At 48.5% G+C, this 14392-nt stretch overlaps 1 protein-coding gene across 2 annotated transcripts in view; it reads right to left on the bottom strand.

Moving 5' to 3' along the window:
* Nucleotides 1-1399: 1399 nt before the first annotated feature.
* Fbln7 (fibulin 7) overlaps nucleotides 1400-14392 on the bottom strand; it is a 37235-nt gene continuing 24242 nt past the window's right edge. Inside the window, exons 4-8 of one of the 2 annotated variants that reach the window (XM_048459832.3) lie at nucleotides 9790-9915; nucleotides 6217-6390; nucleotides 4839-4976; nucleotides 2265-2403; nucleotides 1400-1996 (exon numbers count right to left, since the gene is read on the bottom strand). In XM_048459832.3, the coding sequence (XP_048315789.3) occupies nucleotides 1624-1996; nucleotides 2265-2403; nucleotides 4839-4976; nucleotides 6217-6390; nucleotides 9790-9915 (950 nt within the window). In that variant the 3' untranslated portion in view covers nucleotides 1400-1623. The remainder of the gene's footprint in view (nucleotides 1997-2264; nucleotides 2404-4838; nucleotides 4977-6216; nucleotides 6391-9789; nucleotides 9916-14392) is intronic. The other variant, XM_085696389.2, reaches the window with a different exon arrangement.

Below are 14392 nucleotides of genomic sequence, written 5' to 3' on the forward strand. Positions count from 1 at the left end.
AGTGGTAGGCAGCTTTGACGATGACAGGTCGCGGTGGAGAAAAGTGCTGCTGAACACTTTTCACTGTTTGAGAGTTGCTATCAGACACCATCATGTTACCATCTTGAAAGCAAAGGCTCTGGATGATGTTTTAACGAGTCACATAACAACTGGAATAGCTGATCTCCAGGCCCTCGCCCTGTGATTGGAGACACCACACCGCCTCTGCTCCATGGGAAGGGTCTTGGCCTTTGTCTCGGGACAAATTCTCTTAGGAGCTTCACACTAGACTCATCACTAAACCAGGGACACCTAGTTCAGCTTCCTAGCGGATGCTAGGACAAATACAAAGGTTTAGATGAGAAATAGGGATGGTGTATTTTCTTGGTTTCTGTTTGATGCAGAGTTTCATACAGTCCAGACCTGCCTCAAACTGGCTATGCAACCGAGATATATGCAGTGCCCAAAAATGAACATAAGCCTTCGTACATGCTAGGTAATAACTCTTCCAAATGAGCTACAGATCTAGCCCCCTTGTCTTGTTTGGGACACAGTCTCACTACATCATCCAGGGGGGTGTCCTCGAACTTATCATCCGCCTGTCCCATCCTCAAGAAATAGTTTTTAAATAAAAGGTATAAAAAACAATATCAGTAGATTAATGCATATTTGGACACTGTAACTCCTCTCAACCCATCTAGTTTTAAGTTTGAATTGAAGTGGTTTCCCCCTTCCCACCCAGCTCTCAGTGCTAGAGAGAGTCTTTCTGCTCCGTTCATCTAAAAGAAGACATCAGCTCTTGGTTCTTTCAGCAGTGGCAGCAGAAGAAGGTTATGAAATGAAAGACAATTTGAGTATTCTAAACATTCCATGGCCAGATGCCATCCTTACTGATCTCCCACGTGACCAACCTATATCGAAACATCACCTCTCTCACTCTCTCGTCCCTCTGTGTCCAACCTGGGCTGGAAGAGAGCTACCCCTTGCCAGAATGTGCTCTCAAGCTCGGGGAGAAGTCAGATGGGCAGAGAGGAGCAGAGAGGAGAACTCTATTTCCACAGCCATAGTACCAGGTCATGTTTTTGAGACATGTTTTCTCTAAAGTGAAGAAACTCTGGCAGAATCCATGATTGAATGTTGACTCCTTGGTCTAGAGGGATCCACTCAGGGTTCCTAGACTCTCCTACAGTTCCATCCCATAAGAAGGCTCACAGGGATGTTAGACCATTCACAGAGCTAGAACATGCACAGCCAGAATGAGCGTGGCAACCTCAATGCAGAACAGTCAGCCTGTATCTCAGGCATGCCCAGTGAGCTCCTTCCCCACCTCAGCTCACTCAAACTCGCACGGTCATTCACACAGCATTTTGAGATTCTGTGCTGTCTCCAAAAAGGAGAGCAGAAAAAAGGAGAAGAGCGATGGTGGTACAGCATTTGTATTCGGGCTTCCCTTCTGTGCCGGCCCGTGGGACAGAGCACAGCACATTGCTCTAGAAGCCATGATGAACAGGCAAAGTGTGTGGGAACATGACAGAGAGGAGAAATGACCAATGACCATCACAGCTCTTGCCTACAAGCTGTGTCCTTGGGGAAGAGAAATCAACCCAGATCTCAAACCTCAGTCCCCGGACTACCATGGCATCCTTAAAATTCATAGGGAGACACGAAGATGGTGATCTTGGACTTGTGGATAGCCTGGTAGGCGCGGTCCTGGTATTCTGACATGTCAACGTCCACCTGCACAGTCTGAGGCCCTTTCAGGGTCTGTATGAGGACCAGCTCCCCTGTCTGCCGGTCTGAGCGCTGCATTACGAAGTGGCCACGGCTGTTCCCACCCACAATTCCAAAGCGCAGGCTGTTGGGCCCAGACTGGCCCGGAACCGAGGCTGTGGCCATGCGGAAGAGCGTGGCGGGCGTCTTCAGGTTGGAAGGTAGAGAGAGGTAGTGGAAGGAGATGGTCTTGGGCAGGTGGCGACATGGCCTGTTAGCCATGGGACAGGGGCTTCGCTCGCACTGACTGGAACAGAGGTAAAATGGAGACAGTTAGACTTGGGGAAACCCAAGAGGGGCTGCCCCCGCTGCCCTCCTGAAGAGGCCACACTCCTGTAGACTCTAGCATCTCTTTGGAAGACCAAAATGTCTACGCTTCATGTGAGTTGGCAGTTATAGGAGAAATGGAATCACAGAGAAGCTTCTCTGTCTCTCCTATTTCCTGTGTACGGTGAAACTATCCTCCCTCCCCATGAAGTGCATGCCCAGCCGTGGCCAGCTCCAGATCTACTCACAAGAGAGACGTCTTCACATAGCTTATGTTGCCGCCAGTCTCAGGGCACTCGGGATTGACACACTGGAAACTTCCTCCAGTGTTGAAGCATGCGGTTCCTTGGGGGCACGTGTGCTGTGAGCTCACACACTCATCAACATCTGTATTTCGGGAGACACAATGAAGGCTGTGAATCTTCCTGCCTTTCCTGTCTCATACAGCCACTTGAAACCCCAACAGGCAACAGAATGGGCGACTCCACCGGGGTTAACTTTCCAAACACCCAACACTTACTATGTGTGTGTCATGCTTGTGAGCGTGCAAGGTTGTGGAGACCAGAGGTTGACTATTTGGGTATTTTCCTCAATCATTTCTCCACCCTGTTTTTTGAAACGGGGTCTCTCACCGAACCTGGGACTCACTGGTTCCGCTAGGTCGGCTGGCTAGTGAGTGCCAGGAGCCCACCCTCTTAGTGCAAGAACCTCGTCAGGTATTCTATTTTCTTTCAACATCTGAAATAGGTCCTGTAGAAGTACTCTAGCACTGTGGGGATGAACCCCTTCCCTGGGATGCTGTCTTCTTTTCTTGGGGTGTGACAAGTGACAGGGGTTCGTGTCAACACCAAGTGAGTTGCCTGCCTGCTTCTCAGCCCCAAGTACTTTTGAGTCCCCTTATTGCCATGGTTGTTCTCAGATCAGACTCAAACCTTTAGGGACGCCTGCCTCTCATACTAAAAGCAAACATCCCTTCTAAGTTGTTATTTTATAAGAGTTCTCTGTGCCTTTTACAAGCATCCAGTGAGCTTATCCAGCTGGAGGCTGTCCCTTCCCAAGCCCAAGGACTCCGATGTGGGCTCATATGAGCACTGTGAGAAGGAGATGGAGCGAATGGGTGGATGATAGATCAGTGGGTGGGTGGGTTAGTGGAAGTATAGATGGGTAGGTGTGAGGATGGCTGTCTGGATGTCTCCTACTCTCCAGTTGCCCACTCCTCTAAGACGTACATTGCAGTCCAATAAGATGTCACCAGAGAACCACCTTTCTCTTTATACTCCAAGTCAGTTTGTGACTTAGCCCCCAGCCCTTTCTCTTTGTCTTCTCCAGTATTTCGGAGCCATTTTTTGGATGCCTGCTGGGTTCCCTTCATTGTGTCTCGTCCATGGAGGAGTCAGGCCCGGACATCCTCCCAGTGTGAGCCTGAAGCAGCCGCATTCTCCCCAGAGGTCCCCTGCAGCCCTAAGCCCCAATAGAGCTGAGCAAGAGGAGACTCCGCTTTGTCTTCAAGACTGAATTGTCTACAGCAGCCCCAACTTAGACATGGTTTGGCTTACCTGTGGCCAACTGTAGTTTGAAAATATTAAATAAAAAAATCTCTAGAAACATGTAATTCATTGGTTTTTTTTAAAATAAATTTTATTACAGTATATTATAGTAATTTATCTTGTCATTAGTTGTTGTTAATAGTTGCTCTGCCTAATTTATAAATTAAACTTCACTCTAGGTAGATACTATAGGACAGAAACGTTGTGCACGTAGGGTTAATACCATTCAACTGAATTTGGGTATTGACCCATGGATGGGGGAGGGGCTGCTGTATTCTGATTGTGTTACTATGGAGAACTGATGTATCTATGTTATTAATCTCTATGTTTGTCTTCAGAGGAGGTGTGGCAGTGGACGGCCTGCTGTTGGTGTGCCCAGCCTCCGCTAGATTTGTCTGGTATCCATGAAGGGGGCTTTCAGCTTTCAGATAGCTTTCAGCCTCTCCTTCCTATGCCCCACTCCCACTTGCCCTGCAGACACTCCTTGCTGGTGAAGGGGCTTATCTGCACCGTGTCTGGAAACAGAGAAACCTCAGCCCCGTGGTCCAGGGGGTCACGATGGATGGGTGGCCCTTAGGTAAAACCTGAGGTGTTTTGCATTTACACCCCACACTCCAATCTATTCTCTGATCCTGGGAGACTGGCTGGCCCTGCTGTCTGCCTAGACTCCCAGGCCTTTAGACCTCTGGTTGCTAGTGGAACTTGCAAATGGAGCCTGAGCAGCCTGGGGACATTCTGGTGGTAGATGCACACTCCAGCCACTACTGTGATCAGGCTCCTCTGAGCCCGGTCCCTCGCTCTTGCCTGTCACTGGTGGCTCTGTCTCTCTGTTGTTCTAGCTAGCCACCACACATGGCCAGTGCTGTAGAGCCTGGCCGTGCTGAGGTACAGCACCTATAGTCAGAGGACACTAGTGGGTGGACACACAGGGCCATGAAGCCTCCTAGGTCCCTTCAGATTCCAGTACAGTGGACTCTGGCTGGCTTCTTGGCTTTGGGTTCAGGTCTGGCTGAAGGTATTGCTGAGTAAGAGGAAGTGACCTTCCCCAGAAAAGTCACATGAGGTCAGAAGAGGCTGGCTGGTTAAACAGCTAATTTGTATAGAAGATATATACCCTGATCTTTGAGAGTTCTCTTTATTAACTTCTTTTCCAAGATTGAATGTGTACCCGGCTTTGATTCTCTTAGTCTAATCACTCCCAAATGGGAATCAGGGGTGAGAGCAGGGGTGACCTCTAGCCTGGTGGTCACCCGGCTCTGCTGTGGTCTCACTCACCCTCACAGGTCTTGCCATCAGCCAGGACCCGGTATCCACTGGGGCAGGTACAGCGATAGGAGCCAGGGGTGTTCACGCAGGTATGCAAGCAGAGCCGGGGAGGTCCCGCCTGCCCGTAGATCTCACACTCGTTCACATCTGGGGACAAAAGTACCCTTGATTCCAGGAGGCTGTGCGGTCTCCATCAACTAGACTTGTTGGCAGCTGTGCCTTAATAGATGGATGAAGCGACAAGCTACACCTACAGAGGAGCATCTGGGATGTACCCCTTCCCCCCTGTCTAGGGCCAAGAGGGCTGAAGGGAGGATTGGCCCAAGCTGATGTGGGTGACCCTAGGAGGGCTCCTGTGTCTGACTTGGGAAATGTTACAAACTCTAGCAAGTCAGGTTCCCCACTGGGAGAGGAAAACCAGATTCAGACACCTAGCTTAGCCCTCCTCATCTTCAGCAATGGAGAAATGAGGTGAGAGAGCCCTGCAGCCTGGGTGGGGCAGGTCTGTATGCTCAGCATTTGGGAGGTTGAAGCACAGATCTCTATTTGAGGCCAGTCGGAGCTGTACATTGAGACTCCTCTTTAGAAGGGGATGGGGAGTATTTTTACTTTTGATGCTATGAAATGAACCTCTTAGCATTAACTGACCGGATCTCAGGGTGGAACTGTTGTCTAGTTATAGTTATCAAAAGCGGGATCTAGAGTTAGTTAAACTGAGGAGGTGACTAGGGAATGAGTCTCAGGTTGTGCCCACATCCATGGCTCTGTCTGCAATAAATGTTTCCAGCAACTCCCTTGCTCCCCTCCCCCAGGCGGGGAGGAGGTTGTGGTCACTTCTAGGCAAAAGGCTCCTCTAGGCTATCACCTCCTGACTGTCTTCTTCCTCCCCTGCCCGCTTCTGTGTTACAGAAGATGGCCTTGAACTTCTGATCCTCTTGCCTCCCTCTCTCAAGTGTTGCGGTGACAGGAACGTCACTCCAAATTTAAGCGGTGATGAGATTGCAGGAGGGGTCTTGGGCATGCTAGGCAAGTACTCTAGAGACTGAATGCAAATACCCAACACTCTATCTGCTATCTACACTGTCTCAGAGAAGGCGCTGGGAGTCCAGCCGTGCGAAGATAAGAGGGTACACTGGGAGGAGAACCAAGATGGGCTCGCAGCCACGTCTTTCTCCAGAATCCCCCTGAAGTCTCCCCGTTAATTTCATTCATCTTTGGCAACCCTTATCTAAAGGCAAATCACAGATATTCCTGAGACCATGCTCAGGGAGAGCCTGGCACCACCCTGCACTCCGCCCCAGGACTGCAGATGAGACCCTTTGTTCCCAAGTTCACGTCCTCACGTCTCCTCCCGTAGTCCCCGCTCCCTCACGGAGCCCGATCCTACCCAGGCAGACGCCGTCGCTGCCCAGGGTGCCGCTCAAGTGGAATCCTGCCTGGCAGCTGCAATGCTCCTCCTGCCCCACCTGCGAGCAACGCGGCGGGTGACTGAAGGCGGAGTCTCCGGGCATGACGCCCTCGGGGGCCCCGGGGTCGTTGATCACGCCATCCTCTGGGGCCTCTGTAGGAAGAAGACACACTCAGCCCCAGACCCGCCCCACCGCTCTGGCACCTACTGTGTGCCCCAGGACAAGAGAGACCCTATCTCCCAATGTGTACTCCACAGAAGGGAAGGAATGACAAGTCCTGAGTTCAATTCCCAGCAACCACTTCACCAACCATCTATAATGAGATCTGGTGCCCTCTTGAGGAAAAAAATCTCATCAATTCAGACCATGAAACCCAATTATGGACAAGTTCAACAGAACCGCCGTATATGATCTGCCCACGCATGCTTCAGCATTGCCAGGGCATAAAACTCATTTTCATTTTCAACCTAAAGAGGGACTGCGACCCAGACAGGACCCGCAAGAGAGCAGAATGTGGGCTGGAGAGATGGCTCAGTGGTTAAGAGCACTGCCTGCTCTTCCAAAGGTCCTGAGTTCAATTCCCAGCAACCACATGGTGGCTCACAACCATCTATAATAAGATCTGGTGCCCTCTTCTGGCCTGTAGGCATTCACGCAGACAGAATATTGAGAATACTGTACACATAATAAATAAATAAATCTTTAGAAAGAGAGAGAGAGAGAGAGAGAGAGAGAGAGAGAGCAGAATGTAATAGCAGGACAACCAGGTGTACTGCACTGTGAAGTCCGAGATTCATTTTTACAATCTTGTGTAATACTCACAATGTAGGGAGCACAATGCCCACAATGCAGGGGGCACTAAAGTTTAAAAATTTGAGCCTCTACTTTTTCTATTGTGTGTGTGTGTGTGTGTGTGTGTGTGTGTGTCTATACTTGTGTATACAAACTTGTAGCCTCCTCAATATGTTCAGGATAGTTGTTCTTTTATTACAGCTTTTGTATCTTTCTAAGAACAGACAGTAGTTTTCAAACCACAATAAAAATAAGGTAAATGGAATAAAAACAAAACAAGCAAAACCAGGGTCTCACTATGTAGCCCTGGCTGACCTAGAACTCACTGTGCAGACCAAGCTGGCCTTTAACTCCTGCCTCTGCCTCCTGAGTGCTGGGATAAAAGAATTTTAAAAAAGATTTTTATGTGTAAGTGCCTGTGTGTGTATATGTACAACCTGTGATGCCCGATGTCCATGGAGGCCAGAAGAGGATTTCTTGATCTCCTTGGACCTAGAGAGTTACATGTGACTGTGGGGCACCATGTGGGTGGGTGCTGGGAACCCCTGACCTCTGCAAGAATAGTACCTGCTCTTAACCTCTGACCATCTCTACAGCTCTAGTAAAACTTTTGTTTTCTTCAAGACAGAGTTTCTCTGTGAAACAGTCCCAGCTATCCTGGAATTCACTCTGTAGACTAGGCTGGCCTTGAACTCACAGAGATCTGCCTGTGTCTGCCTCCTAAGTGCTGGGATTAAAGGTGTGCACCACCATTGCCCAGCTAGGTAGTAAGTTGATTAAAAACAAAACAAAACAATTCTTGTAATTATTCTCAAGACTTAGGCAGCATCACCAGAGTTCAGTTCAAAGCCAGCCAGGGTACCAGAGCCAGACTCGGTTTCAAAACGGCAATATTAGGGACTGGAGACATGACTCAGTGGTTAACAGTCAGATCTATTGCTCTAGAAGACTCTAGTTTGAGTCTCAGCACCAGCATCGGGAGACTCACAACTGCCTGGAACTCCACTTCTGGGGCTCAGAAGCCCTCCTCTGACCTCCACCAGTACTGCACTCAAGTGCACACATCCACACACATACAAACACACATGCACATGCACACATACCCACCACAATTTAAAAACTAAAAATTAGAAAAATATTGGGGAGAGGCTTACAGGTTACTGGGAGAGAGGCATAGTCCAAGAAGGTTCCAGGCAAGCCTGCTGGGTCATTTTTTAGTATGTACCTTCTCACTTCTTACTTTTCATCCCCAGAGAAGACTCCAGTCTTGAGGGCACTTCATAAAATGATTCCTGGGCCTGAGGAGTGATGGCCCAAAGGTCCCACAACAGAAGCCCCCTGACATGGGCATTTAGTGACTAGTATGGCACCAACAAAGTGAAAGGAAATAGCCCTTTTTTCCTGCTCTTCTTTGTAGACAGTGAGCTTCCAAGAAAGCCCCACCTAGCTGGGCGGTGGTGGCGCACATCTTTAATCCCAGCACTGGGGAGGCAGAGTCAGGTGGCTCTCTGTGAGTTTGAGGCCAGCCTGGTCTACAAGAGCTAGTTCCTGGACAGGCTCCAAAGCTACAGAGAAACCAGCCCCACTTTTCAACAGAAGGTGACTCTAAACATAAGAGCTACAGGGTGGGGTAGTCTGGGGGCAGCCTCACTGTGAGGAAGGATCTGGCAGACTAGTCCCACTGGCTTGTGTAGGCAGACAGCAGTAAGCTTGTAGGCGTACTGTTTAACCCTGACTTGATGCTGGTTTTGACTCATTTTATTTGAGGCTTGGTCTCCTGTATTCCAGGCTGGACTTGGACTCTGCTATGAAGCCAAGGATAGCCTTAGACATCGGGCCCTCCTGCTCCTTCTTCACTGGTGCTGGGATCACAGGTGCCCCACCACCATGACCTGCATGATGTGATACTAGGGAGCAAATGCCTGGCTTCCTGCATGGGAGGCAAGCATTCTACAAAGTGGGCTACATCTCCGGCCCCAAGAGCTTATCAACTCTTATTCTCTGGACCTTACACTATCTACCAAAATGTACTTTCCCCGCAGGGACTATACCAGACATAGAGACAGCCAGGCCTGTCTGGCAAAGGAATAGGGCATCTTTCGGTTACACCTCTCGGTTGCAGAATGGTGGGAAACCCCTCACCTATCCTTCATAGATTTCTTTTTCTGGGGTTTTCTCGCCACGTACTGGAACTCACTAATCAAATGCCTGGTTATTCATATCTAAAATACCGCACCCTGCTAACTCTGCAGGGTGTGATAGGACTCGGAAGATAAAGCAATTCTGCTAGCGGATGAAATACCAACCAGGCAAAGGCGCCCCAGTGTGTCTTCCCAGGCCCTAATCCGCACGCTGTTAAGTTGGAGTCTATTTCTTCAAAGGAAGGATCAAAACTCTGGTTATAAAAAAAGAGCCAGAAGGCTGAGAGGTTGAGAGCACTGGCTGTTCTTCCAGGGGACCAGGGTTCAACTCCCAGCACCCACGCGGCAGTTCATGACTGTCTATAACTCCAGTTCCAGGAGATCTGATACCTCCACACATACATATATGCAGGCGAAACACCAATGCACATAAAATAATAAATAAATTGTAAAAAAAAGAGCTAAGCCCATCCAAATGAGTACCTTAGGGTAGTAGCAGGATCAGTTCAGTGCATGGTAACCAAGAATTCCTGACATATCTGCCTTTGGTGACCATGACCAGGATCCTTGCCAGCCCCCAGGGGAGCATCCTCCCCAAGTCCCGCAGTGGCTACATACCAGGCTGGGTCTGATTCTGACAGAGGTTGCCAGTTTTCCCTGGAGGACAGATGCATCTGTACTGGTTGGCTCCTTCCACACAGGTCCCCCCATTGTGACAAGGCTGGCTAGAGCACTCACTGGCAGCTAGGAAAGGAAGCCAATACGTGATTACGCAGATTCCAGTGCGAAATGAAGCAAAAACTAACTCCGGGTTTTCCCTTACGTGGTAGGACAACTCCAGCTTCCTGTCTGGCTTGGGTTCTGGTTTGTTTTTGAGACGAGGTCTCATTATGAAACCCAGCTGGGCACCCTTGTTTACGATCCTCCTGCCTCAGCCTCCTGGGAACAGACATGTCCCATACCACCACCCCGGCTTTCTCCGTTTTCACCTTGTCCTTGCCCTCTCTCTACCTGTGGGAACTGTGGAGTAACCGAGGAGCTGAAATGCGGCCATTGCTTGTCTGGCCCCTGCCACACACTGCGCCCACGCGGGGCTCTGTGTTCAGGAACTGCCAGAGCACCGTCCAGGCTCCGTGAAGAAACCCGATGCTGTAATTTACGAGGGTGTAGTGTACAGGGCTGCAGTCAGATGTTGGCATCTGCTTGTGAGGGAGGCCCTTCTGCTCTTCAACTCTGCTCCAAGGTGGAGCCCAGGCTGGCCTTGAACTCCCTCTCTTTGTAGTCAAGGATGAAAGTGAACTTAGGAACTTCCTGTTTCCACCTCCTGTGTGTTAGGATTAACAGGTGTGTATCACTATGCCCATTTTTATTTGATGCTGGGGCTTGGAACCCAGGGCCTCCTGCATGCTAGCCTTATTCTAACTGTGCCGCATTGCCATCTCTGAATCATCTTTCAAACAGGAGCTAAATTCCAAGAAATTCAAAGGGGGGAGGGAGAGGATGGTTCATTGAAATATCCAGAGATGAGGGGAATTAGCTCTCCAAGTTTATACTCAGTTCCCCTGAGCTCCATCAATGGGGAAGCCTGTTCCATGAAGAGGAGAGGAGAGAAAAGGAGGGGAGGGGAGGAGAGGGGAGAAGGGAATGGAGGGAGAAAGAAAGAGAATTTTAAAAGTTCAATAGATTCCCCCCTCCCCCCGCCGAGTTAGGTAGCTCAGCAGTTGTGCACCTGCCCTGCATGCATGAGGTTCCCATCCCCAGTACTGACCCCACAAGGAAACTTGAGTTTCCAATTTTCTGTGCTAGGTTAATGTGTGTTTTTTGTTGTTTGTTTGTTTGTTTTTAGCTTCTTCTCATTTATACTTTTTGTATTCTTCCCTTTTCTACAACAAATACTTACAAAATGTCTTACTTTGGAAAAGATGATTTTGTAAAACCGTCACTGTTCCAAATGTCCCAGGCCCATTTAAGCACAGGCACACACAAGCCATTTCTGCCCAAGAGGAGCTTTGTCCGTTCGTTAACTTCACTACATGCAGAACAGTACTTGCTCTTAGCCTCTGAGCGTCTCTCAGAGAAGGGGGACACGAGAATGTCCCTCTTCGGGCCTTTCTCTGTGTGTCTCCCAAGAGGAAGAAGCAGGGGCTCTGCGTCCAGAGAGAACCACAGCCTCATCCTGGCTCCCTCAAGGCTCAGGCTGTCCTTCCTGAGGGAACACTGCTTCCATGGGGAAGGCACTATTTCCATTTCCCCGTAACCTCGGATTGGTGACTGCTTCCCAGTCAGCCTGTTTCGGATGATCAGTTTCCAGGAATGCACTCAAGACCACACCACACACAATTGCCCTTCCCCCCGGGCCCTGTCAGTCCTCCAAGGTCTCTCAAGGTCCAACCCTATCTTTGCTTACTGCCCCCCTCTGAAAGCGGGCAGATCAATAAACCATGAAGGTAGGGGAAGGAAGCCAGAGAGTGCGACTGTTTATATCCCTTGGTGTCAGCGCACCACAGCCGTTATCTGTCCTCGGGGGGCGGGGGGGGGGAGACTCCAGTGGAGGACACTGAGCCGCGCTAGCACCTGAGCCCTTCAGGAGGGGCTAGGGTGACAGAGATGTGAGCAGGTGCCCCGCGTATTCATTTCTCTGCAGGCTCCAGGCAGACGTTCTGCGTTTCTTATCTTGACGGGCAGTCAGAGGTATTCAATGGCCCGATGCCCAGGCTGGCAAATGCTATGTCCCAACTGAAGGACAGTTGTCATCACATTCAAGGATGTCCCAGGCTGTGGCATTCAGTTATGACTTTAGAACTGTGAAGAGGTCCATGGCAGTGATGGTAAGAAAGGCTAGCGGGTCAAAGTGTGGACACAGCTAAGGGTCTGTCTCCTGTTTCATGAATACTTGTGCTTCATGAAAGTGAATTGTCATATGTATACTCTACCTTTTTCTCTTAAAAATATTTATGTATGCATGTATATATGCATGTGTATATGTATGCATGTATATATGCGTGCATGTATGTATGCATGTTTGCGTGTATGCATGTATGTATGTATGTGTGTGTGTGTGTATGTGTGTGAGACAGGGTCTCCAGTAGCAGAGGCTGGCCTTGATCTTAATATATAGTGGCTGATGACCTTGACCTTTGATTTCCTATCTCCTCATCTTGAGTTGTAAGGTTACAGGTCTGAACCACCATGCCTGATTTGTGTGGTGCTGGGCTTTGAACTCAGGGCCTCATGCCCACTGAGCAAGCACGCTACCTTAGGAACTACATTCCCATTCCTTCCCCCACCCCTTTTCCTTTTTCATTCTACTTTTTCCTGGCCTCTGCACTTTGTTTTAAATTTCCTATTATCCCAGTGACTTTCTTTCTAAGGTTTTCTTATTTTTTAATGTTGCTTTTACATTTCATTATTTTGATTTGGGGGAGGGCAGGGACACAAGAATGTCGTGAGTGGAGAGGTTAGAGAATAACTTTTAAGAGTCTGTTCTTTGCATCTACCCTGTGGGTTCCGGGGATTGAACTCAGGTCATCAGGCTTGCGGGCGAGAGCCTTTCCCTGCTGAGCCTAGATATTTCGTAGTCTTTATATTTTACAACCTTCTATTGACTTGATTTGAAGTACTGGCTTATAATTTCCTTCTGTTTTATGGGTATGTCTTTCTGGCAACTCTTTGTTATTCATAGAAACTTGTTTTCCATTTATTTTTATTTTTATTTTTGTATACCAGCTTGCCTGGGTTTAGCAGGAGTCCCTTCTTCCCCCACTCATACTTACATGAAGTAAGTTTCCCATGGGCCTTTAGCACCTTCACGCCTCTAAAATTTTCTTTCCTGTTATTTTTCCATCATGACCAAAACCAAAACCTCCTACCTCCTCAGCTCTGTCTTGATGGCATTCATTTTGTTTTTAGATCTATTTTATTATCTTATGTGTTTGACTGAATTGCCTGTATATATGTGCATGTGTATCCCATGCATGCAGTTCCCTGGGAGGCCAGAAGAGGGCAAAAGATTCCCCAGACACTGGAGTTACAGATGACTGTAAGTGGTTGTGCATTCTTGGAACTAAACCCAGGTCCTCATCAAGAGCAGCAAGTGCTTTGAGCTGCTGAGCCAACTCTCTGACTCTCCTGATGGCATTTTTATGTGAACAACAGTATCTTATTTGCACTTGTTTTCTTTGTGTTCAACTTGGGTTCTCGTCAACATTTTGGCATGAAACTTTTGGGGATTCTTGTCCAGACTCCCCCTGGCACTAAGATTTTCTACTAAAAAGTCCTGGCTGGGGGTGTAACCTAGTTGGCAGACTGCTTGCCTAGCATGCATCAGGGTCTGGGCTTGGTAAACTGGGTGTGATAGCCTATGTCTGTAATCAGATGCATAGCATCAAAGAGAGTCAAGGGAGCAGAAGGTGAGACAGGCAGCTTTACCTCCAATCAAACTGACCTTTAATAGATTCGTCTCTAAAATGTGTGAGCTCAGAGAACTGGCCCTGAATTTTTCTTGAAGAATCAACCAATGAATCTCAGAAGGAGGACCCAAGGGACACTCCCTGAGATGTAAGAGACAGGACAACCAGTTAGAAATACGGAGCTGGTCTGGGTTCCAGTGCAAACAGTGTTAGAAACACAGAAGACAATAGGGAGAATTGTATCTGAACTAGAAATTTTATGGCACTAAGGAGTTTATCTTGTGGAAATTACTGGAGTTTTGGTTTATAAGATCTTCTTTCTATATTTCTATATGTTGAATGTTTTCTTTTTTTTTAAAGTGTACTTTATCTTATGTCTATGAATGGTATGCCTGTATGTATGTGTAGGTACCGCATGTGTGTAGTGCCTGAATCCCCTGAAACTGGAATTACAGACAGTTATGAGCGGACCTGTTGGTGCTGGGAACTGAACCCAGATCCTCTGCAGGAGCAGCTGGTGCTCTCAACCTCTGAGTCATCCCTCCCTCAAAGGAAAAGCTATCTCTTCCTTTCCTTTCCTTTCCTTTCCTTTCCTCTCCTCTCCTCTCCTCTCCTCTCCTTTCCTTTCCTTTCCTTTCCTTTCCTTTCCTTTCCTTTCCTTTCCTTTCTTCTTCTCTTCCTTTTGAAACAAGGTCTCTCCATTATGAAGCTCGGACTGTCCTGGAACTCACTATGTAGACGAGGCTGGCCTCAAACTCACAAAGATCCATCTGTCTCTGCCTCCTCAGTGCTGGGATTAAAGGCATGCACTG

This window comes from Myodes glareolus, chromosome 10, assembly GCF_982192425.1.
Source record: "Myodes glareolus chromosome 10, mMyoGla1.1, whole genome shotgun sequence".
NCBI classification, from domain to species: domain Eukaryota; kingdom Metazoa; phylum Chordata; class Mammalia; order Rodentia; family Cricetidae; genus Myodes; species Myodes glareolus.